Consider the following 21,544-nt stretch of genomic DNA (forward strand, 5'->3'; position numbering starts at 1 on the left):
GTCATGCATCCCAGGTGGGGCCTCACCGGGGCCCAGGCTAATAGGTATGAGCTGCCTGCACGCACAAACTCCTCCCTCCCTCTCCAGCCCTTGACAGTTCCTCCTCTCAGCTGCTGGGGAGCAGTGGGTCCCAGACTCACCTTCCTTCCAGGTTCCTGATTCACAGCTTAGCCTCAATTGCAGCGCTCGACTCAGGAGCCCCCCGTGCACTTCTTAGGTGCACTTCTTTTTCACCCAGGGGCCAGTCACCTGCTTCTGCCTCTCCAAACCTTCAAGTCCCTGGAGGTTCATCTCACCTGCCATCTCCTGTGATGCCCTCTGGACCCTCTCATCAGAAACGGGCCCTGCACACCCACAGCACCTTGCCTGCTCCTCCGTGTGGACGCCTGTTCTTCCACTTGACTGACTCCTTGGAAGCCAGGTGAGGTACCTGGTGTGCTGACTTGGTTCTCTTTGGCTGAGCTCCATTCCCTCTCCTCCATGAGCTTCTCTCACTCCTCAGACCTCCGACGACTTCCCTCCTTCTCCCTCTGATCTCATCTGGTCCTAACAGCCCAGAACTTTAGGCCTTGGCCTGGTGTCCCAGGTTTAGATAATCTCTTCTTCCCGGCTCTCAATAGGCACCTCTCCCACAGCTGTGGGCTAGTGATCTTGTACAGTCCTGGCCCCCTGGCTACCCTGCACTCTCTTGGAGGAGAGAAGCCAGTAGGCAACCCCTCCCCTATCCCAGGCTCCCCAGTGCTTGTGAGCCCGAGGTCGCCTCATTCCATCTGCTACAAGCTTCCCTCTGTTTACAGGTAAGGACACTGTGGGTCAGAGGGGTTTAGGAGTTTGCACGAAGCCACCGACCTAGTTCCCCTTGCAGGCCCAGCACAGCTCTGAGAACAGAAGAGGAGGCACCTTGGCTAATTGCAAGCCTTTGAAAGTCTTACAGCACTGAGCCAAAGCCCAGGCTTCTCACAAAGTCTCTTTATGAGAGACAGAAGGCCTGGGATCGGGGTCTCTCCTCCCTCCCCGCTGGCCCTCGCCAGATGGGAAAAAAGCCACCACATAGAAACATAACCTTTATTGCACACGGCGCTGGGTCTTTTTTCATAGAAAAAGGTATTAACACATAAGCATCTGCAAATTGAAGCAACTCCTGGTTTTCTTGGAACAGTAAAATCGCATGCAGTGTCTCTGAGTTGGGATTTTGGTCTTTGTCAAAACCACCTAGATTGGGGGAGGGTGAGGAGGAAGGAAAAAAATTGCTGAGTCTTTGTGCCTCTGTCTCAAAATAGGGTGAGAGAAATATATAGATATATAGCTTGTGGACGCGTTCCTATCTGTCTATATATGTATATATATCTCCACACATATTTTGTGGGGTGGGGGATTTGACTTGTACTGTCAAATTCTTTGTGCCCTGGCTTCATGGAGAAGAAGAAAATAGTTTCATTTGTACAAAAGAGTTCTATGTACAGGCGTTCATGATTGGGGGTTTTTGTTTTGTCGTTGGTTGGTTTTTGTCTGTCAGTTGAATATAAATAATGCAGAAAAACAGCCGAGCTGGCGTGTGGGGCTGCGGCGCGGCACGGTCCAGGCGTGGGCTGCTCTTCCTGCCAGCGCTACACCAGGGTGTAGGATTTGGAGTAGGCCCCGGCCCCCTGTTTCTGAGACCTCCCTACCCCCGACGTGCTCATCTCGAGAAGCGAGTCCCTGGAGCCCCCCATTTTGGTGTGTGGACCCCCGGCTCGTGGAGGCTCGGTGCTGGGGGCCGGAGGGGCAGCACTGGGGGCGGTGGGGGGCTCAGCCGGGGTGGGGCCGGGGGCTGGGGGGGCTGTGCCGGCTGGGGGTGCTGGCATGGCCAGAGTCCTCTGAGGTAAGGTGGCTGTGGAGGCGGCAGCGGGGGCCCCTGGGTGGGGGAGGCCCAAGGGCTTGCTGGCAGGGTCCAGGGTCAGGTGGCGAGCCTGGGTGTGGTAGGTTCGAGCCAGGTTCCGGATGGAGGCCTCACGGGGTGGGACCACGGGGCAGGGCTCACGTCCATCTGCCTTTCGAAAGAAGGCCTCTGACTTGGCATACAGGGGCAGGTTGCAGTAGTCACCTGGAATTACAGAGGCAGAGGATGTTAGAGGCAGAGGCTCATTCAGCCCTCACCCCATCGCCTGCCCCCCATCTCTCTCTGATCTGGCACGGGGCCCCTCCACTGGGGGGCAATAAAGAGTAGCGGAAAGGTGGGGTGCTTGGCCTTTCTGACCTTCATTTCCTTATCTGTGAAATGGGGATGATCTTTCTTCCCCACAGGATTATTGTGAGGGGCGAATGAGATGAGGTAGGTAAAGTGCTTTGCTACAGTGGCTGCTGCAGATAACAGCTGCCCAATACATGGATGCTTGTTGTTCAATGGTCACTAGAGGCTGGTCAGCTTCCGGTAGTGGAGAGCTCACTACTGCTAAGGACAAGGATGTCCTAACGGCTCTGGCTGGTGGAAAGCTTTTCTTTACCCCGAGGAGGAAAGGAATATCATTCCCTGTCGCCTCCCCACCATGGAGCCTGGTTCTGTCCTCTGAGGTCTCACAGAGTGAGGCGTCCCCCTCTTTCCCATGGCGGCCTTCCAGATGTTTGAAATCAGCTACATGTCCTCTCTCCTCCCACTTGGTCGCCTCTTCTCCAGGTGGAAAGTTCCTAATTTTTTTTTTGAGACAGAGTGTCGCTCTGTCATCCAGGCTAGAGTGCAGCGGCACGATCTCAGCTGACTGCAACCTCCGCTTCCTGAGTAGCTAGGATTACAGGCATGTGCCACCACGCCCAGCTAATTTCTGTATCTTTTAGTAGAGATGGGGTTTTGCCATGTTGGCCAGGCTGGTCTAGAACTCCTGACCTCAGGTGATCAGCTTGCGTTGGCTTCCCAAAGTGCTAGGGTTATAGGCGTGAGCAGCCGCACCCAACCTAGTAATTTCTTAAACTGCCTCCATGTGACATGCTTCTAAGACCTCTGTTGCCTGACCCCCCGTGCTCCATGGGTACCCTGCCTGCAAATGGGCCTCTTTCCCTGGGGGAGCTGGGCCAGGCACTTTCCTTAGATTTTCTTATTGAATCCTCACGACAGCCCCCAGGATTGGTTAATACCTGCCTGAGCTTTACAAGTGAGGAAACTGAGGTTCAGAGAGATGAAACCATTTGCCTAAATTTGCACAGCCAAAAGGGGTGGGGATGTCATTCAGGGCCACAGTCTCCAAAGTCTTTCCATTGCTCCAGGCTCTTTCCATGACCCAGAGAGCCCCGCCCCTGCCTCAGTTAGCATGGCTAGTGCTAAGCAGACCACACTGCATTGTTTGATAGTCTCGGCTTTGCATGCTGTGACCCCAGCATCTGCTGATAGACTCCCCCTGGTGATCCTAGCCCTGCCCTGCCAGCCTCTAAGTGCATAGGCTCTGGTCAGGCCCCTGGGGTCAGGTGGTTCCCAGCCAGGCCAGGTCACTGCCTACCAAGAGGTATGACCATGGTGGGCGGAGCTGCCAGGACTGATCGATTGGGTCTGGATTAAATTCAAACAGCATTGAGACCAGAGACCCTTTGGCAGCTGACCCTGAAGGGATCTGTTTCCATCCTGGCACAGCTTCAGATAAAGGGGATGCTCACTACTGAATGAATGAGGCCTTACGACATGGTGGGGATGTATATCATTTCTAATACCCATCACAACAATGCAATGTAGATACTATCATTGGCATTTTACAAATGAGAAACTTAAGGCCACAGAGGTTAAACGGCTTACCCAAGGCCACAGACCCAGGAAGAGGTTGAGCCAGGATGTGGGCCCTGACCTTCCTTGCTCCTAAGTCCTTGCTGTTGGTACCACCCTGCACTGCCAAGGAGCCAAGCTGGGCTGGCAGGATCCTGGTACTAGTAGGACTAGATCTAGCCAGGGGTCATGGAGCTGGGGCCAGGGGGCACTGCCTGGGAGGTGGTCTGAGTACTCACTCTTGTTGGCCCGGTGAGGGATGGGCACAGCCACGTTTTTGCCCCGGTCCGCATCCTGGGGCTTGGGTGGTGAGGCGGTAAAGCGGCAGATGCCAGGCTCTGAGGGTGTGCTCATGGACGTCATGCTGTCGGCGTTCTCGTTGGTGCCTGTGGTCATCTGGTCAGAGGAACTGTCAGAGATGAAGCACTCGGTGATCTCAAACTTGGCGTGCTGCAGCTGCTCCTCCAGCTTGGCATGTTCGTAGGCCCGGGCCAGCTCCTCATAGGTGGAAGAGGCGCTCTCAGTGGACACCATGCTGTTCCTTCCTTTGTCTGGGGAGTTAAGAGGACAGGAGTAGGTTATGGGGAGAAGGGTATAAGTGAGACTGACTGAGCACTTCCCCTGCCTGTAACCCCAGCAGCCGTCTGGAAGTCTGGTCATGGAGGACACCAGGCTGAGGAGATCCTGTGAAGGTGGCAGTGGTGGCAGAAGTAGGAACTTTGACTCATGAAGGGCAGAACATCTTTCATTCTTGAATATAAGCGGCTGGGCGGGGTGGCTCAAGCCTATAATCCCAGCACTTTGGGAGGCCGAGACGGGCGGATCACGAGGTCAGGAGATCGAGACCATCTTGGCTAACACGGTGAAACCCCGTCTCTACTAAAAAAATACAAAAAAACTAGCCGGGTGAGGTGGCGGGCGCCTGTAGTCCCAGCTACTCGGGAGGCTGAGGCAGGAGAATGGCGTAAACCCGGGAGGCGGAGCTTGCAGTGAGCCAAGATCCGGCCACTGCACTCCAGCCTGGGCGACAGAGCGAGACTCCGCCTCAAAAAAAAAGAAAATAAGCAACCATCCCCTGGAACATTCAGCCCTTTTGCCAGTGAACATCATGTGTACCAGTTTCTCTGACAATTTTTGGGAAAGCAACATTAACTCCCTGACCAAGTAGAGGTCAGTGACGTCAAGTGTTTTTGTCCCAGCTGCACAGTGGGTCAGTGACCAGCTAGACATGAAACTGACTTGTGCCTTGGCCCCATGAGCTGGTGGGTAGAAGCTGGAAGAATAGAGGGTGAAGGTGAATGATGGGGAACTGTGGGGAGGTGTTCAGGATGCCAGCAGGGCCTTAGGCACACCTGTGTCCTGGGACAGGCTGGCGCTGTAGCTGTCACTCTCAGTGACGGTGACACCATGCTGGGAGCCCACAGTGCGCCAGTCAGAGGTGAGGGTGCGAGCAGGTGTGGAGGCCTGGCACTTGGTCAGGGTCCACTGGCTTGAGTACCGGTTCCGGGTGCTGTGGGCTGACTTTACATTCTTCCTGGATACTGGATCTGCACAGACAGAAGCAAGAAATTGCATCCTCCAACCGCAGGCACCCAGGCTTGGGCAGCTGGCACTTACCAGAAAGGGCAAGGGGGAGCAAGGGAAGAGGCAGACGCAGCCACAGAAGCTCCCTTGGGAATGCTGCCTTTCCTAACCACATCACTGTCCCCAGAGGAGAACAGCAATCGAGTCAAGGCGTGGGGGCAGTGGAGGGCATTCTCCCCACCCACCCCATCTTTTCCTTCCACCTGGGGGAGAATGTGATGTCCTTTCCTGCTGCCTCCTGACTGTCCATTCATTCCCTACAGTCCTTGATGTGTTCTCTCCTATGTCCAGATACACAGTGCTAGAGATAGAAAGACCCTTGGAGAACTCAAATACCCAATACTCTCAAAATTTCTACGTAAGGGAACAGGCCCAGAGAGATAAAGTTAGTGGTAGACCCAAGGTCACAGTTAGTAAATCTGCAATCGAGGTCTCCAGGCGCTAATTCCAGTGCTTTCCATTTTTTCATTCTATTCCATTATGCTCCCTCCTCCCTTTAGAAAAAACACCACCTCTGTCACGCTATGCCCAAGGCACCCTGGGTGGGAAGACGGCTGTCTCCCTGGGGATAATGCATACTGGTTCCTGGCCGGATGTCAGACATGTCGATGAGGGGTCCTGTGCTCTGGATGAGGGCTGGGTGGTGCAAGGAGACGCCAGTACAGAAACTCTGTGGGTTGACAGCTTGGCTGAACTCAGCATCTGTCACAGGGATGGTGGCCTTGTCATCTCCTGGGGAAAGAAGGACAATTACCATGAGTCCTTGACAATTGTTTTTTAAAGCTCTGTTGGATGTGACTGAATTTCTCTTTGTCTTTATCCAATGTGTTTTTTGTTTGTGGATTTGTTTGTTTTTTTTTTTGAGACAGGGTCTCACTCTGTTGCCCAGGCTTAATTGTGATCATTGCTCACTGCAGCCACCTCAATTTCCTGGACTCAAGCTATCCTCCTACCTCAACCTCCCGAGTAGTTGAGACTACAGGATGTGTCACCATGCCTGGCTATTTTTTTGTGTGGTAGAAATGGGATCTCACTATGTTGCCTAGGCTGGTCTGAAACTTTTGGCCTCAAGTGATCCTTCCTCCTTGGGCTCCCAAAGTGCTGGGATAACAGGCATGATCCACCACACCCAGGCTTTATCCAATGTTGAGTCACAGAAAGGCCAGCAATTCCCTCCGTTGGACAGAGGAGGAAACTTAGCCCTTGAGAGAAGCCACAATGAGTTCTAAGGTTGTTGAGTGGTTGATGGGGCTACTGCCAGAACCCTGGGCACTGCCATGAGGGCAGGTGTTTGACTTCCATGGATTGTAGCCTGGGGAAGCACATCCAGCATGACAGGGAGCTTGTGGCGCCTGTCACTCACCCAGCTGCTTGATGCCTTCTTTGTCCTCAATGAGCAGCTGGACCCTGGGGATGTCAATGTGTAGCCGTGGGCCCTGGGGTGGCCCTTTCACAGGGGTGTCAAAGCTTCTATTGTTCTTGCTGTGGGGAGAAAGACGAGGTGGGTGGCTCAGCAGCCATAAGGGGTTGGGGGAGGGGGCTTTGCAGGACAGTGGGATCTTAGAAGCCTGTCTCCTATTCTGGGAGTTCAGAGCGAGGCTCCTGAGTCCTCCTCAGGGGAGAGAGGAGAAGGGAGGAGAAAGGAAGCAGCTTGGTGATACTCACCTTATCAACATTTCTGCCAAACTCTTTGCATCTGCAAAACAGTAGAGGGAGAGGAGGGCTGGGTGAGAATGAAGTTTGAACAGGATGACAATGGGAGAGGCATGGGAAACAAGGTGGAGAATTCCTTAAAATGGGGCCAGGGCTGGTCTCCTAAGAAGCAGAAGGAGAAATGTAAGGACCTACAAAACAGCCTAAAACTTGACGCAGTTTCACTGCTCCCAATTCAGGATTTGGCTCAAGTCTGTTTTCCTTTCTTCAGATTTTATCTAATCGAGGGATCCTTCCCAAAGCACAGGGGGGCATAGCAAGTGCCCCATCTGCTTCATGAATTGACTCTACTTAAACATGACACCATAACAGGCTGGAAATGGATATCAGTGGAAAGGTTATCCTCAGTTATATCTTGGGGAGAGGAGAGGATGTGGTAGAGGTGGTCAATAGGAAGCCTCAGATGATTAAACTCTCATATCAACCAAGAGGCTTCACTTCCTCCTCTGGGGACTCTGTGCCCAAAAACTCCATGGATGGATTTTGGCTCCTCTTTGTCTCAGAGGAGCCTTGAATAGGATCAGGACTCTCAGGTTAGGAATTTGGAAGAGAGAATTAAAGGGCCTACTTAATTTATTAGACCCCTGATACCTGAGAATGAGCTGTCAGAATGAATCCCAATAGTTGTATGCATGCATCCAAGCATCCAATTATCTAGCTATCCATTCACCCAATCATTGATCCATCCATCCATCCATTTATTCATTGATCTAGCCATCCATCCATCTAACCATCTACCATCCAATTATCCATTCATCCATCCAACCAACCATTAATTCATCATCCACCTATTCAACCATCCATCTGTCCATCCATCTACCCATTGATTCAACCAGTAATCCATTCAACCATCCACCCATGCATTCAACATCCATTCAATCATTCTTATATTTATATATTAAATCTTCCATCCAACCACTCCTTTAACCATTCACCCAATCATCCCACAATTCCAATTGTTTTTCCATCCAGCCATCCATCCAACTTGTCATCCATTGATCTATCAGAATAGTCATCTGTCCATCCAAGCATCTGTTCAATCATCTACCCATCTGTTCAACTATTCATATAATCATTATCTAGCCATTCAACAATCCATCCACCCGTCTATTCATTCAACCTTTTATTCAACCATCCTTACACCCAGCCATCTATTCAGCTATCCAACCATCCTTCCATCTATACATCTTTCTATTCAACCATTTATTCAGTGATCCATTCAACCATCCAACCATGTAACTACTCACCCATCTAGTCATTCAATTATCCACCCAGTCATCCATCCATCCATCCATCCATCCAATCATCAACCATCCATTGAACCATCTGTTCATCCATTTACCCAATTCCTGAACACAATAGGGAGCATTAATCATTCTCTTTTCTGTGCTACTATTGTTCCCTGGCTTCTCACATTAGATGATAATCTCTGTAAGAGTATGGCTTTGCTGTTCTTTATTGATCTCTATAGTCTTGCAATATCTATGATGAAGCAGACTCAATAAAAGTTTTCCAAATAAGTGAAAGCATATTTGTGAAGCAACTAGTAGGTGCCAGACACTGTATTAGGCCATGGGAAAATTGAGGTAAATCAGACCCATTCACAGTAGACTGTGGCATCAGGTAATGGAAAAAGGGGATAATATTCAAAATATTTAACACCTGACATGGTGCAGAAACTGCCCAGTTAGAACTGAGCATTGTACTAGAGGCTACCTGCAGGTCTATTCTTTAGTGGATGGGTCCTAGGAAAGTTGCAGGGATCCTGTGAGAGGGGATGGAGCATCCAGTGTGGAAAGGAGCAACATCTGTTTACCAACCAACATGGAAATGTTTAAATATTTAACAACCAACATGGCTTTAACCAGTGTGTACCTCTAAATATTAGCCCTGACTGGGGCAGGCACAAAGTCTTGGGGGCATAGAGGAGGAAGTGGTGAATGAAACCTTCTGAACCAAGGAGGTTTCAGAAAGTTGGAGTGACCACTCCTCCTTCAAGAGGACACAGGCACTCTGTATCATCCAGATGGTGCTGTGAGCCAGTGAAGTGGGGACAACGTGGCTGAGAGCCAACACCCCCTCCTGGAAGGCCCATAGGAAGCTCCCCCACCTCGGAGTCGCTTCAGCCGCTTCTCCTTCCTCTTCTTGCGTACAATGAAGAGCAGTGCCACCCCCAGTGTGGCCAGGATGACAGGGCAGCCGATGGTGAATAGCTTCTTCACGTCGTCCCCTTCACCTTGAGCAGACTTGATTGGTGGAATGGTGCCTGAATGAGGGCAAAGAATAGAATTAGATGTCCCTTATGAGCCAGGTGCTGTGCAGAGCATCTCTTGGGTGAGGCAGACCTCTGACCTCTCTTGCTGACCTTGGGCTCTGACCTCCACCTCCTGGCACAGAGCCCTGGCCTTCCCCTCTGCTCCCCAAATTCTGGTCCTATCAGGACAGCCATGAACAGTTGTGTCATTTTTATATTGCATTATATTAACGACTTCCTGGTACTGTTGTAGAATTAGCCTGAAGTCTCCTGGAGTTAGTCTCTCGCCTGTTGGAGTTCAGTGCTCATTCCTTGAGAGTGGATTGATGGGTTTAAATTCTCATATCCAGCTGGGATGGGGAGAACCAAGAGTGAAGCATGGTAGGAAGAAGTCAGGGCAGTGGACCCTGGGTTCTCTTTCCCAGATGGGGACAAAAACCACTACAAACCCTACATTCTCCCCCTGCTCACCCCTCCTGGGGGCCATATCTGTTAACCCGGGTCTCCTGCAGGGAAACATGACAAGTTTTCCTGCTGACATAACCCTCTGCCAAGCCCTGATCCTTGCCTGTTTCAGAGCTTTGCTTAAGAGTCACCTCCTTCATGAAGCCTTCCTTGCTTGAGTTCATCCCCTTCTGATACTGCTTTTGTTCTGTTTCCTTAACACATAGGTAGACTTGTGACAATGGGCTTCTATGAATTCAGCCTTCCATGTTCCTTCAATGGATGTGTGTGTGTATGTGTGTGTATGTGTATGTGTGCATGTCTATGTGTATATGTATCCCTATGTGGCAGAGGCCACCTGCTGGCCAAGGCACTTAGGAACTGGTAGTATACCTTTTCTGTGGATTTCGGAGTCTCCCTGTTCAAAAACAGGGTGGCCACTCAACCTTCACAGGACTCCAAGAGAGCAAGAAACAAATCAGTACAGGGTTAAGCCACTAGGCTTTGGTATTTGCGACTGTAGCATAGGCTGTTCCCTCCTGGCTAATATTCCATATCAGCAGAAAGTTCTTAGGGGTCAGGACCTCAACCACACCTCTACCTCCCTCGTCACCTCCCTGAAACAATGCACAGTGATTGAGGACTGCAGCTTCAAAGACTCTCCATCTTTGGTATTACTGACCTATGTATCTGTCCATCTGTAGTGGCCATTGGTGCATTGCCCACTTACCTGGCTGCAACCAACCTGATGTTCCCTTTGTCAGCCCTTTCGCCTGTGGGCCAGCATTTCCCCCACCTGCATCCCTGCCTGTTTTTCTACTGGTCTGTCTCTTTATGTATCTGCCACTCTGCCCACTTCCTTCGCACTACCCTGCTCCAGCCTCTGTGCCATCCCTCCCACCCTTGCGACTCACTGCCATCGTAGTCCAGGGTGGCGAACTGGGCCGTTTCGTTGCCGCAGCCAGCGCTGTTGCAAGCCCTCATGCGCAGCTCGTACCATGTGGCCTCTCGCAGTTCCGTCAGGAACACCTCCCCAGAGCTGTTGGCCCGGAGGCCCTGCCAGGCCCAGGTCCCCTTGGGCCGATACTCCAGAACGATGGCTGTGATAGGGCAGCCCCCGTTGTTCCAGCCCTGCAGGTTAAGCCGAGCATGCGTGGAGTTGATGTGGGTGAAGAGGTGTTGGTCTTTGCTGAAGGAGGGCTCTGGCAGGCCGGAGGGAGAGAGAGAGGTTAGAGAGACTCGGGGGGAGGCAGGACTGGGCTGAGCTGGAAAGGATTTCCCTGGGGCAGCTGGGATGGCAGTAGCTCCAGAATACATGTTTGGCACAGGTCAGGTGGGGAAGCCCCAGGGGGCAGAGGAGGAAGAGGAGGGGAGGGAGGAAAGGGAAGAAAAGGGCAGGGCCTGGAGAGAGGCCTCAGCAGAGGAGGAAGGGAGCCAGGAAGAGGCAAAGGAGTGCCACCTTCGGCCACCCAGTGGGGAAGTGGAACTAGTTTTTCCTAATGGGATCTATTGGGATGCTGTGGTGATGGGAAGGAGGCTGAGACTCCTCCCTTCAGGCTCCCTGCATCCCTGGACCCCTCCTTCCCCACCCAGCCACCTTCCACCCCATACCCAGCCCCTCTACCCCACCCTCCCTGGGCCCGCCACTCCTTCCCTGCCCTGGCGGCCTGGGCCTCACCCCGCCCGTGGGTCTTGGCCTCGATGATCTCGCTGATGCGCCCAGAGCCCACACTGTTCTTGGCTGCCAACTTCACCTTGTACCATGTGCCACACTTGAGGCTATCCAGCTTGAAGGAGCGCTCGCTGGAGCTGATGAACACGTCCTTCCACTCCTCGCTGTTGTCCACCGAGTACTGTAGCACGAAGCCTGTGGAGGGTAGACCTGATTCAGGTGGGGGCAGGGCAGGGCAACAGAAGCCCAGCCTCGGGTACTCCAACAGGGGAGCTGGGCTCCAGGGATGGGGCAGAGTCAGGCCTTTGGTCATTGGAATAGGCATATGCTCCTTAGAAGCAAAATTGGAAGGACCAGCCCCAGTCAACTCTCTGTATTAAACCAACCAATCAACAAAACACTGTAAGGGCCTTGGGTCCAGCCCCTTGGCGGGTTTGACGCTGTCACTTTGGCTGTAGCGTTAGGGGTTAGTGGCCCAGGTCGGGAGTGGAGAAACCCAGAGTTGTGAGGCTCGCAAAGGGTCCTGTCTAGACCCTCACTACTTCACGCATGGCCCCCTGAGCAACAGGCTCAGCAGCACCTGGAGCCTGTTAGAAAGGCAGGTCTTCAGCCCCAGTCCAGAGCGCTGAGTCAGAGCTGCATTGTTACAAGGCCGCTTGGTGACACAGACGCACACTCATGCTTGGAAAGCACTGATCTAGTCCATTTGTCTACTTTGACAGATTGGGAAACCCAGACAGAGAGGGAAACAGGCTACTTCAGGGTCACACAGCTCACAAGTAGCATTGGAGGGGCAGGAGTACTAAATCCCAGATGACTGGGCCATTGCAGTTCCCTTGGAACTTGAATGACTTCCTTGTGGGTCACTTGGCCCCCAGATCATTTCTGCCATTTGAAAACAAACGGCAGAAGTGGGTGAAGCCCCTTCCCTGCCCCAGGCCCAGAATTCCTTCCCCTGTCTTCCCCCCTCATCCAGACCACTCCTCACCTCGAATGGAGCTGCCCCCATTGTCACCTGGAATCCAGGTCAGGGTGATGGATGAAGCTGAGGTTTTGGAGACAGTGAGGCGTGGCTGGTCCGGGGGAACTGTGAGGGGAAAGTCACCACCCCTTAGCACAAGGGTGGACCCTGTGACGGGGTATGGGGCTCCCCCCATGACGGGAAGGTGCTGGCTCTCCCACACCCTCACTCCCACTCCCCAGCTCTCCTGCCTCCCCTTCCACATGCACCTCTGTTCCCCCAAAGTTCTATCTCTCCCTTGATTTATCTTCTTCTATTCGATGACATTCTCACGTGATGGTATTCCTACCCTTTCTCCATCCCTGTCCCTACCAGGGGCCACCTGCCTCACAGAGCCTCACCTTGCACCAGAAGGTTGACGATGATGGTGTCAAAGCCACCGGTGTTGGTGGCCGTGCAGGTGTAGTAGCCAGAGTCCTCAGCCTTCACTGCACGTAGCAGCAGTGTGCCGTTGGTGTGGATGAGCCGGTGCCCGTCCATGGACACCGGAATGGCTGAGTCTTCACTGCCGGGGGCGAGGATGGGGCGGGTGGGTCATGTCAAGCACCCCTTCGTCCTGAGTCCCTCCCCCCGGTGTGTGGCAAAGAATGCTGGGAGTGGAAGGAGGCTTGCCAGGGGACGCTGGGTTCTTGGGGCTTTGCTCAGCACTCCCTGGGGGTATGAGGTAACCCGGCCTCTTTAACCATCCGGGGAAGGGAGGTCCTTGGCTCCCAAGAGGGGAGCCAGGAGGCCAGGCCTGCTTGAGAAAGCAGTAGTAGTACACCCTGCAGGGCCTCCACAGGGCCTGGAGGCAACCGGGTCACCAGGAAGGAGGGCCCCAGACTCTCCTCCTCACACCTCTTCTACTATATCCCTCTTTGGGGCCACCCCATCCCTCCACAGTCCTGACACACACCTGTCCTTGGTCCACTTCACGGCAGGGGCTGGATCTCCCACTGAATTGCAAGGCAGCCGAACATCTTTCATCCAAGGTGTCGTCACGGTGCCCCCAAAGGAGATTATTTTTGCTGGGGCTACAGGGAGGAGAGGATGAGAGCCACGCCACTTCTACCCCTGCACAATATCCTTGCCTCCTTCCTCAGGGCTCCCTGGATTTACAGTTCAAATCCTCCCTCCCCGATCTGACTTCCACCTTGGGCTTTTGGTAAGGGATGGGTGTCAGGGAATATTGGCTGGGAGACGTTGACTCAAGAAACATTGATGAAATACCAGTTATGGTCAGGATGGCATGAGGCTCTGAGGATTCAAAAAATGAGTATGATTTATTCCCTGTCCTCATGTTGATCACCGTCAAAGAGGGAGACAGATACTTAAGGAAAAATTATAACGGGGGCAAAATGCTATGGTAGGTGCAGGCACGAAGAAGCCCAGGGGTGCGAGGCAGGGGGAATTTGAATGCTGCTTGATAAGTGGGCGGTGGAGGTGATGGCCGGGAACAGCATCTGGAATAGGAAGCTCTCACTTGAAGGCTAAGAAAGACTTTATATGCAGGGAAGGAAACGTATGTCAGGAAAAGGGAACAGCACTGAGCAGGGACGTGGAGACCTGAAGCTCACGGCAGGTGTGAGGGTTTGCAGATACCCTGGGGTAACCAAAGCTTGAGTCCAGGGGACGGGCAGGAGTAGAATCTTGGGGGCTTTGCTGGCAGGGCCAGGAGGTTGGACTTCCTCTTAGACAGCCACCACCAGGGGGTTATAAGAAGTGGTGTCGGCCAGGCTCGGTGGCTCATGCCTGTAATCCCAGCACTTTGGGAGGCTGTGACAGGCGGATCACCTGAGGTTGAGGTCAGAAGTTCAAGACCAGCCTGGCAAACATGGTGAAACCCTGTCTGTCTACTAAAAATACAAAAATTAGCCAGGCACGATGGCAGGTGCCTGTAATCCCAGCTACTCGGGAGGCTGAGGCGAGAGAATCGCTTGAACCTGGGAGGGGGAGGTTGTAGTGAGCCGAGATCATGCCACTGCACTCTAGGCTGGGTGACAGAGCAAGACTGTCTCAAAAAAAAAAAAAAAAAAAAAAGAAGGAGTGGTGTCCTCAGCCGATTTCAGATGCATCCTGGCTGCTTGCAGAGGATAGTTTGGTGGAGGGGGGTCCAGAGGACATAGACCATGACAGGATGGTGGCCAGAATGCAGGCTGGAGGTGATGTGTGGCAGTGGGGAGATGAGGGGCTCAGAGCAAGAGCTGACAAAACTTGGGGTCTCGCTACTTTGGGGGAAGAGAGTGGGGAGGGGAGGATGGCTCCCAGGATTCTGGCTGGGCCACGGAGGTGAGTGATGGCACCCTCATGGGAACAGGGCACACTGGAGGAGGGGCAGGCTTGGCAGGAAGGCCCAGATGGCTTCACCTCGTACTGAGTCCACAGTGCAGCCACAGCTGTAGCTAGTCCTCAGGCGGGTGCGTGTTCTGGAGCACCAGAGAGATGCCTGGACCAAAGACGCTGATCTGGGAGTCAGCAGGCTCCCAGTGATGAGGCCACAGGAGGGGATGCAGACTGACAGGGGAGTGACCAACTCTAGGATCAGTATGCACAGGCAGAGAGGAGAGGACGGGAGTGCCCCGAGGGTGGCTGCAGAGGACTGGGTCAGCAGCATCACAGAAAGTGCAGGGCCACAGGTGCCCAGAGTGTGGTGGGTGGGTAAATGCATCTAGTGCCCGAGAGATCGCCAGGCCCAGATTTAAAGGAACCAAGTGCCCAAGTGCCTCAGAGAGTAGAGCAGGCCCATGGAGCTGGGGCCCTTCTTGGGTGGAGGGAGAGTGAGAGTGAGAGTGAGGGAGCAGCTGAGAGGTTCAGGTGCAGGACGTAGGGGCTGGGCTCCTGTGCTGGTCGTGCCGGGTGCCAAGGAGCTCTGAGAGAAGGGGAGTTCTGGGGTCTGCTTGGAGCAGTAGGGGCACCAGACAGGCCCGGCAGAGGGGTCCACATGAAGACGGCCTCCAGGGGCGGGCAGTGAGAAGCCTGGGGGCTTTGTGGAGGTTCTCCGAGTTTCTCCAGAGATCAGCTTCCAGACCTGGTTTTGCCACAGGCTGGGGTTGGCTCCCTGAATCTCTGTGTGTCTCAGGGTGTGTGTGCGTGTATGTGCATCTGCATGTGTGTGCATATGCATGCGTTAGTGTATATGTGTGTGCATATGCGTGTGTGTGTGCACATGCGAGTGTGCATGTGTTAGTGTGTATGTGCATATGTGAATGTGCACGTGTATACATGTGTGTATGAGTATGTATGTGCATGTGTGTGCATGTATTAGTGTGTATAGTGTGTGCACGTGTGTATATGCGTGTGTGTGCATGTATTAGTGTATACTGTGTGTGCGTGTGTGTATATGCATGTGCCTGTGTGTGCATGTATTAGTGTGTATAGTGTGTGTACGTGTGTGCATGTATTAGTGTGTATAGTGCGTGCGTGTGTGTATATGCATGTGCATATGTGTGTGCATGTATTAGAGTATATAGTGTGTGCATGTGTGTATATGTGTGTGCATATGTGTGTGCATATATTAGTGTGTATAGTGTGTGTATGTGTGTATGCATGTGCATGTGTGTGCATGCATGTGTGTATAGTGTGTGCATGTGTATATGCGTGTGCATGTGTGTGCATGTATTAGAGTGTATACTGTGTGCACGTGTGTATATGCATGTGCATGTGTGTATGTATTAGTGTGTATAGTGTGTGCACGTGTGTATGTGTGTGCATGTGTGTGCATGTATTAGTGTATACTGTGTGTGCGTGTGTATATGTGTGGGTGCATGTGTGTGCATGTATTAGTGTGTATGTGTGTGCATGTGTATGCATGCGTGTGCATGTATTGGTGTGTATAGTGTGTGCGCATGTATACGTGTGTGTGCATATGTGTGCATGTATTAGTGTGTATTGTGTGTGCGTGTGTGCATGTGTGTGCATGTATGTGCATGTATCAGTGTGTAGTGTGTACGTGTATGCACATTAGTGTGTGTATGTGCATAAGTGTGTGAGTGTGCAGGTCTGTGTGTATAAGTGTGTGTGCATATGCGCATGTTCATGCGTGTGCATATGTATGTGAGTGTGCAGTGTGTGTGTGCACGTGTGTGTGTGTATGGGGGAAGGGGACAACAATGGTTGTCTTTCTCAGCTCACAGGGCAGCTGTGAGGTGACGCTGTGTAAATGTGTTCTAGGAAGTCCACAGCTCTCTAGGACCGTGTTTGTTTAATGTCCCCAGGAGAAGGGGCCAGCCTTCTACAAAGATGTCCAGCCCTCACACTCCTGCCTCTGGGCCAGTGCCAGCTGTTCTGGAAAGGTGATAGGCTTTAGGCCCCTTCCCTTTCTGAAGAGGTTGGTGGTAGGGGTAAGGGGGTGGTAGGAGGCCCTGAGGCTGCGTGGAAAGAGCCCTGACTTGGAGCTGGGAGAGTTAGCTCACTCCTTCCTGGCTGTCTTTGCAGCCCATCCCACTCCTGCCTCAGGTTGCTCAGCTGTGGAATGGGTCAACAAGCCCTGCTGGCAGGGCAGGTGGAAGCCCCTGGCCCACCACAGGCCCTCGATCAGATGCTGGCTGGCTAAGCCCGTGGCAGGGTAGGGGCTGGGGCTCTTGTGTTTGGGTCAAGAGAAGCTTGAGTTGCCCCGGTAGGGTGGCCAGGCTGCGCAGGTACCACCTCCTCTCGTCTGGGCTGCGGTGGGTAAGAGAGTGGGGGAGTGAGGAGGGGCCCAGGGAGGCCCAGCGGCAAGTAGACCTGTGGTCCTGGGCTAGTTGTGGCCAGTTCCTACGCCCCAGGGATGGGACAGACGCTCAGCCTTGCAGCTATACCTGTGCAGCTGCTGCAGCTTGCCCTGGGGATGAGGCCTTGGAAGTGTCATTCCTCTGAAAAGTGGGGGTACATCCCCCATGGCACACTCATGTCCGGTCAGAGATTCAGTGGGGCACTCCCTAAGAGGGTCTGATTCTAGCCCAGAGCTTCCTTCACAGCATGGGATCTGTGAAGGTCTGCGGACCTCAGCAATCCGCCACCGCTGGAACCACTCCTGCCGGGTGTCCGGTTCAGCTCGGGGGCTCTCCTTTGAGCCTCGACTGCTCTGTGGAAGCAGCACACCCCGCCATAGCCACCTCTGGAGGAGCTGAGCACTGGGACAAAGGCCCGGTTTTCAATTGGAGGTAGAGGCGACTCCCCGTTTTTCAAGTTGGGAGTAGGGTTTGGAGTCGGGAACTGAGTGCACCCTGTCCACCCGCCCCAGGCAAGAGCTGGCTGCAGCCTGTTGTGAGGCTTTGCTGGAGTCAGGGGGCAGCAGAGGCCCAGTCTTGGTGTATCCAGGAGGCAGGCGAGTGGCCAGTTCCTCACAGTCGGGTCGCAGAGAGAGCGGAGCAGGCAGAGCCCCTGTGTGGGGAGAACCAGGATTCTGGAAGGGAGCTTTTGGAAGTGTTTGCCCCTCTGCCCCAGCCTCAGGCTTCTCACCCTTGCCAGCAGGCTCGATGGTCACCTTCTCGCTGCTGTTGCCCCGGCCGGCAGAGGTGACGGCGGCCACCCATAGCAGATACTGCTGACCGCGGTTTAGGTGGGCGATCCGGTAGAAGAGTTGCTCTGGACTCGTCTCGTACTCGCTGGGAGCCTGCGGGGCAGAGGCAAAGAAGCTCTGAGAAGCAGAACTGGGGCCCTCCAGCCTCCGAATCTTCCTCAGTGCCTGGGGCTCAGAGGAGAGGATGGTGGGGTCAGGTGGCAGGCAGGATTCTGTCCTATTTGCCCTTTCCAAGTTTTGGAGATGCAGCGGAGAGTGTGCCCTGGGCTTGGCCCTTGGGAGCTGATGGGCCTGCCTTGTGGTGTTGCTGGGTCAGCCTCAGTTTACCTCTCTAACTGATCCAGGCTCTGGCAACTGTGGCTCAGGACAGGGGGTGTGAGTGATTTAGGTGAGGGATGGGGTAGCCAGGAGAAGGGAGAATGGGGGACAGGGGTTCCCAGGAAAGCCCTGAGGAAAGAGTCTTCAGGAAGAAACCAAATGACTGCCTCTGCCTGATGAAGGTTGGAGACAGGCTCCTGCAGCCTGCCCTGGCTCCCAGTCACCTCCTAGTCCTGCCGTCTAATTACCACTCCTGCATTTTGCAGGCAGCATGCCCGCCCGTCCAGGGAGGAGGGGGCGGGAGAGGGAACTATGAAAGCTTTACTGGGCAGCACTCTATTAATGATTATTAGTGGTATAGATCACCATATATATATTTGTAGGTTATACAAATCTATAAATTTTTTTTAAACAAAATGATAGTTTTGACAAGTTGCCAACAAAACAATATCGGATCCCAGTGGTTTTACCAGTTGCTTTGATGAAAAGATTATGTTGCCTTGGAAACCAGAGGCTCAGATATTGAAATGAATTTGAGAAGGAGCTTTTGATAAGCGCTAGTTTGCAGACCTCCTGTCAGCCTCTTCCCTGGCACGGGCGGGATGGGGCTGACTTTCATTTTATTTTATTTTTTGGTCAGCCGCGGGGAAGGGAGAGGAGGACAGCACCACGGCCCCTTTGAAATCAGAACGGAAGTCCAGGGAGGGGGAGCAGCCCCAGGACAGATGGCCCGAGGCCAGAGGGAGCTAATAATTAGTTATCTCTGCAGTCATGGGATCTTGCGCACACACACTCACAGGCGCGCACACATGTAGACGCATGCACACATCTGCTGAGGAACAGACCTCCAGGCATGTATGGGCACAGAGGGACATTCTTAATGCCCCATAGAGGGGCTGAGAGGCCCAATAACTTATAACAGGAGGAGGCATCCTTTTTGGCCCCAGGCCATCTGCAGGGAAATGTTAGGGGAAAAGGCGCAGGCGTCTCTGCAACACACACACAGAGCTCCCTGGCATACTCCTCCTGCCTCCCTCATGGGGGGTCTGGCCTTGAATCCAGGAGGTCCAGGGGGGAGGGGCAGGTGCAGAGCCACCCTTGAGCCCTGGTGGCTGGGGAGCCCTTTCAGGCCACAGCACTTTGGGACTGGTGTGCATATCTGTAGTTGATATGTGCTTGAAGTGTGGGGTGGCGTAGTGGCTTCAACACCTGCCTGCCCTTCCCCTGGGCATATGGCCTGTAAGGTTGTCCATGGTTTCCAGACACTCAGTTTTCTCTCTTGTGAACTAGGGAAACAATACAGCTCTGCCCAACCTGTGTGTGACTGAGGCACAAGGAGGGAGGGGTATGCACGTCCTTTGTAAACTAAGACATGTTCTTCTCTGGGCTCATTTTTGGTGACAGTACAGGACTGTACGTGTTTCTATGTACATGTGCATGTGTGGAGAACAGCTGAGTGTATATGCTTGTGTGCATCAGTGTATAACTGAGTATATATTTGTGCCTACACAGGCAGGGAAAGAAATTTTGGGTTCTCTTTGTAGGTATTAGCATCCAACCCAGATCCTGGGTGCTTTCCTTTTAACCTGGATACCACATAAGTCTCCTAAAATCATGGTCAAAAGCACACAGCCATATCCCCAAATAAAGTTCCAGTGGATCAAATGTTTTTAAAAAAGGCAAGCTATGAAAGAAGAAACTATAGGTAAATATTTATCCAGTTTTCTAATCATAAAAATCAAGGCAAAATCATAAATGGAAATGGTTGATAAATTCAGCTTCTGTAAAAAGAAAAACTATGGTACATCAAAAACAGAACTAAAGGCCAGGCATACTGGCTCACGCCTGTAATTCCAGCACTGTGGGAGGCTGAGGCAGGCAGATCACCCGAGATCAGGAGTTTGAGACCAGCCTGACTAACTTGGTGAAATCCCCTCTCTACTATAGTAAATACAAAATTAGCCAGGGGTGGTGGCGCATGCCTATAATCCCAGCTACTTGGGAGGCTGAGGCAGGAGAATTGCTTGAACCTGGGAGGTGGAAGCTGCAGTGAGCTGAGATCATGCCATTGCACTCCCGCCTGGGCAATAAGAGTGAAGCTCTGTCTCAAAAACAAACAAACAAAAACCAAAAACCAGAATCAAGAGGCAAGCAATGAATTGGCAGAAACTTGCAACTTATATGACGGAAAATGGCTATTATCCTTAATATGTAAAGAACACTTATAAATCAATAAGAAAAACATGAGAAACACAAATAGAAATCTGGACAAAGGATGTAAATTGACAATTACCCAAAGAAGAAAAATATAGCCAATAAACATATAAAACCTAACTAGTAACCAAAGAAAGGTACTTTAAAATAAGGCACATTTATAAAAAGCCCATCTAACAAAAATTAAGCAGAACAAAACAGAAAACAAATGTAGGATCAGCATAGTTGCAAAGGACAATGCTGCTGGCCACTCCTCCTGCTGGTGGAAACGTACATCGGTGCAAATGCTCTGAAGGGCAATTTGTAAATCTGTATGCAGAACTTTAAGAATATTTACACTCTTCGTGACCCAGGAATTCCTATGGAAATGTACCCTAAGAAAATATTAAAATATGTGCATAAAGACTTCTGTGAAGGATGCTCATTGAAGCGTAATTTATAATGGTGAAAATTTGAAAGACACATTAAATATAGAATAATGGGAGACTGGTTAAATAGATTCTGTAAACAGCCATTCAAGATCATGTTTTAGGTCAGGTGTGGTGGCTCATGCCTGTAATCCCAGCACTTTGGGAGGCCGAGGTGGGCGGATCACTGAGGTCAGGAGTTCAAGACCAGCCTGGCCAGCATGGTGAAACCCTGCTTCTACAAAAATACAAATATTAGCCAGGTGTGATGATGTGTGCCTGTAATCTCAGCTGCCTGAGAGGCTGAGGCAGGAGAATCACTTGAACCCAGGAGGTGGAGGTTACAGCGAGCCGAGATGGTGCCACTGCACTCCAGCCTGGGCGACAGAGCAGGGCTCCATCACACACACACACGAAACAATGTTTTAGAAGAGTATCTGATGGTGTAGGAAAGCATCAACAGGTATTCCATGAAAAAAGCAGATTGCATTACATTATGTATGATATTATTTTAATTTGGTTTAATGAAGCACCTCAAAACCTGTACTATATATACAGATCAAAGACTGGAAGACTATATACCAAAACATCACCAGTGTTCGTCTGTAGGAAGTAAGAGTAGAAGTAATTTTTACTTTCCTCTTTATTCTTTTATATGTTTTACAAATTTTCTATAATAAAATTGCATTATTTTTATAATCAGTGAAAAATGTA

The 21,544-nt window shown here is 52.0% G+C and overlaps 1 protein-coding gene across 1 annotated transcript in view; it reads right to left on the reverse strand.

Annotated features, from left to right (window-relative positions):
• Positions 1–1,051: 1,051 nt before the first annotated feature.
• LOC105476431 (DS cell adhesion molecule like 1) overlaps positions 1,052–21,544 on the reverse strand; it is a 365,099-nt gene continuing 344,606 nt past the window's right edge. The window contains exons 21-33 of the mRNA XM_011732389.2: positions 17,831–17,984; positions 13,308–13,425; positions 12,754–12,917; positions 12,380–12,478; positions 11,398–11,586; positions 10,634–10,921; positions 9,132–9,287; positions 6,974–7,004; positions 6,672–6,790; positions 5,888–6,040; positions 5,077–5,271; positions 3,964–4,275; positions 1,052–2,083 (exon numbers count right to left, since the gene is read on the reverse strand). Of these exons, the coding sequence (XP_011730691.2) occupies positions 1,608–2,083; positions 3,964–4,275; positions 5,077–5,271; positions 5,888–6,040; positions 6,672–6,790; positions 6,974–7,004; positions 9,132–9,287; positions 10,634–10,921; positions 11,398–11,586; positions 12,380–12,478; positions 12,754–12,917; positions 13,308–13,425; positions 17,831–17,984 (2,454 nt within the window). The 3' untranslated portion in view covers positions 1,052–1,607. The remainder of the gene's footprint in view (positions 2,084–3,963; positions 4,276–5,076; positions 5,272–5,887; positions 6,041–6,671; positions 6,791–6,973; positions 7,005–9,131; positions 9,288–10,633; positions 10,922–11,397; positions 11,587–12,379; positions 12,479–12,753; positions 12,918–13,307; positions 13,426–17,830; positions 17,985–21,544) is intronic.

The sequence above is a fragment of the Macaca nemestrina genome, chromosome 12 (genome assembly GCF_043159975.1).
Source record: "Macaca nemestrina isolate mMacNem1 chromosome 12, mMacNem.hap1, whole genome shotgun sequence".
NCBI lineage: Eukaryota > Metazoa > Chordata > Mammalia > Primates > Cercopithecidae > Macaca > Macaca nemestrina.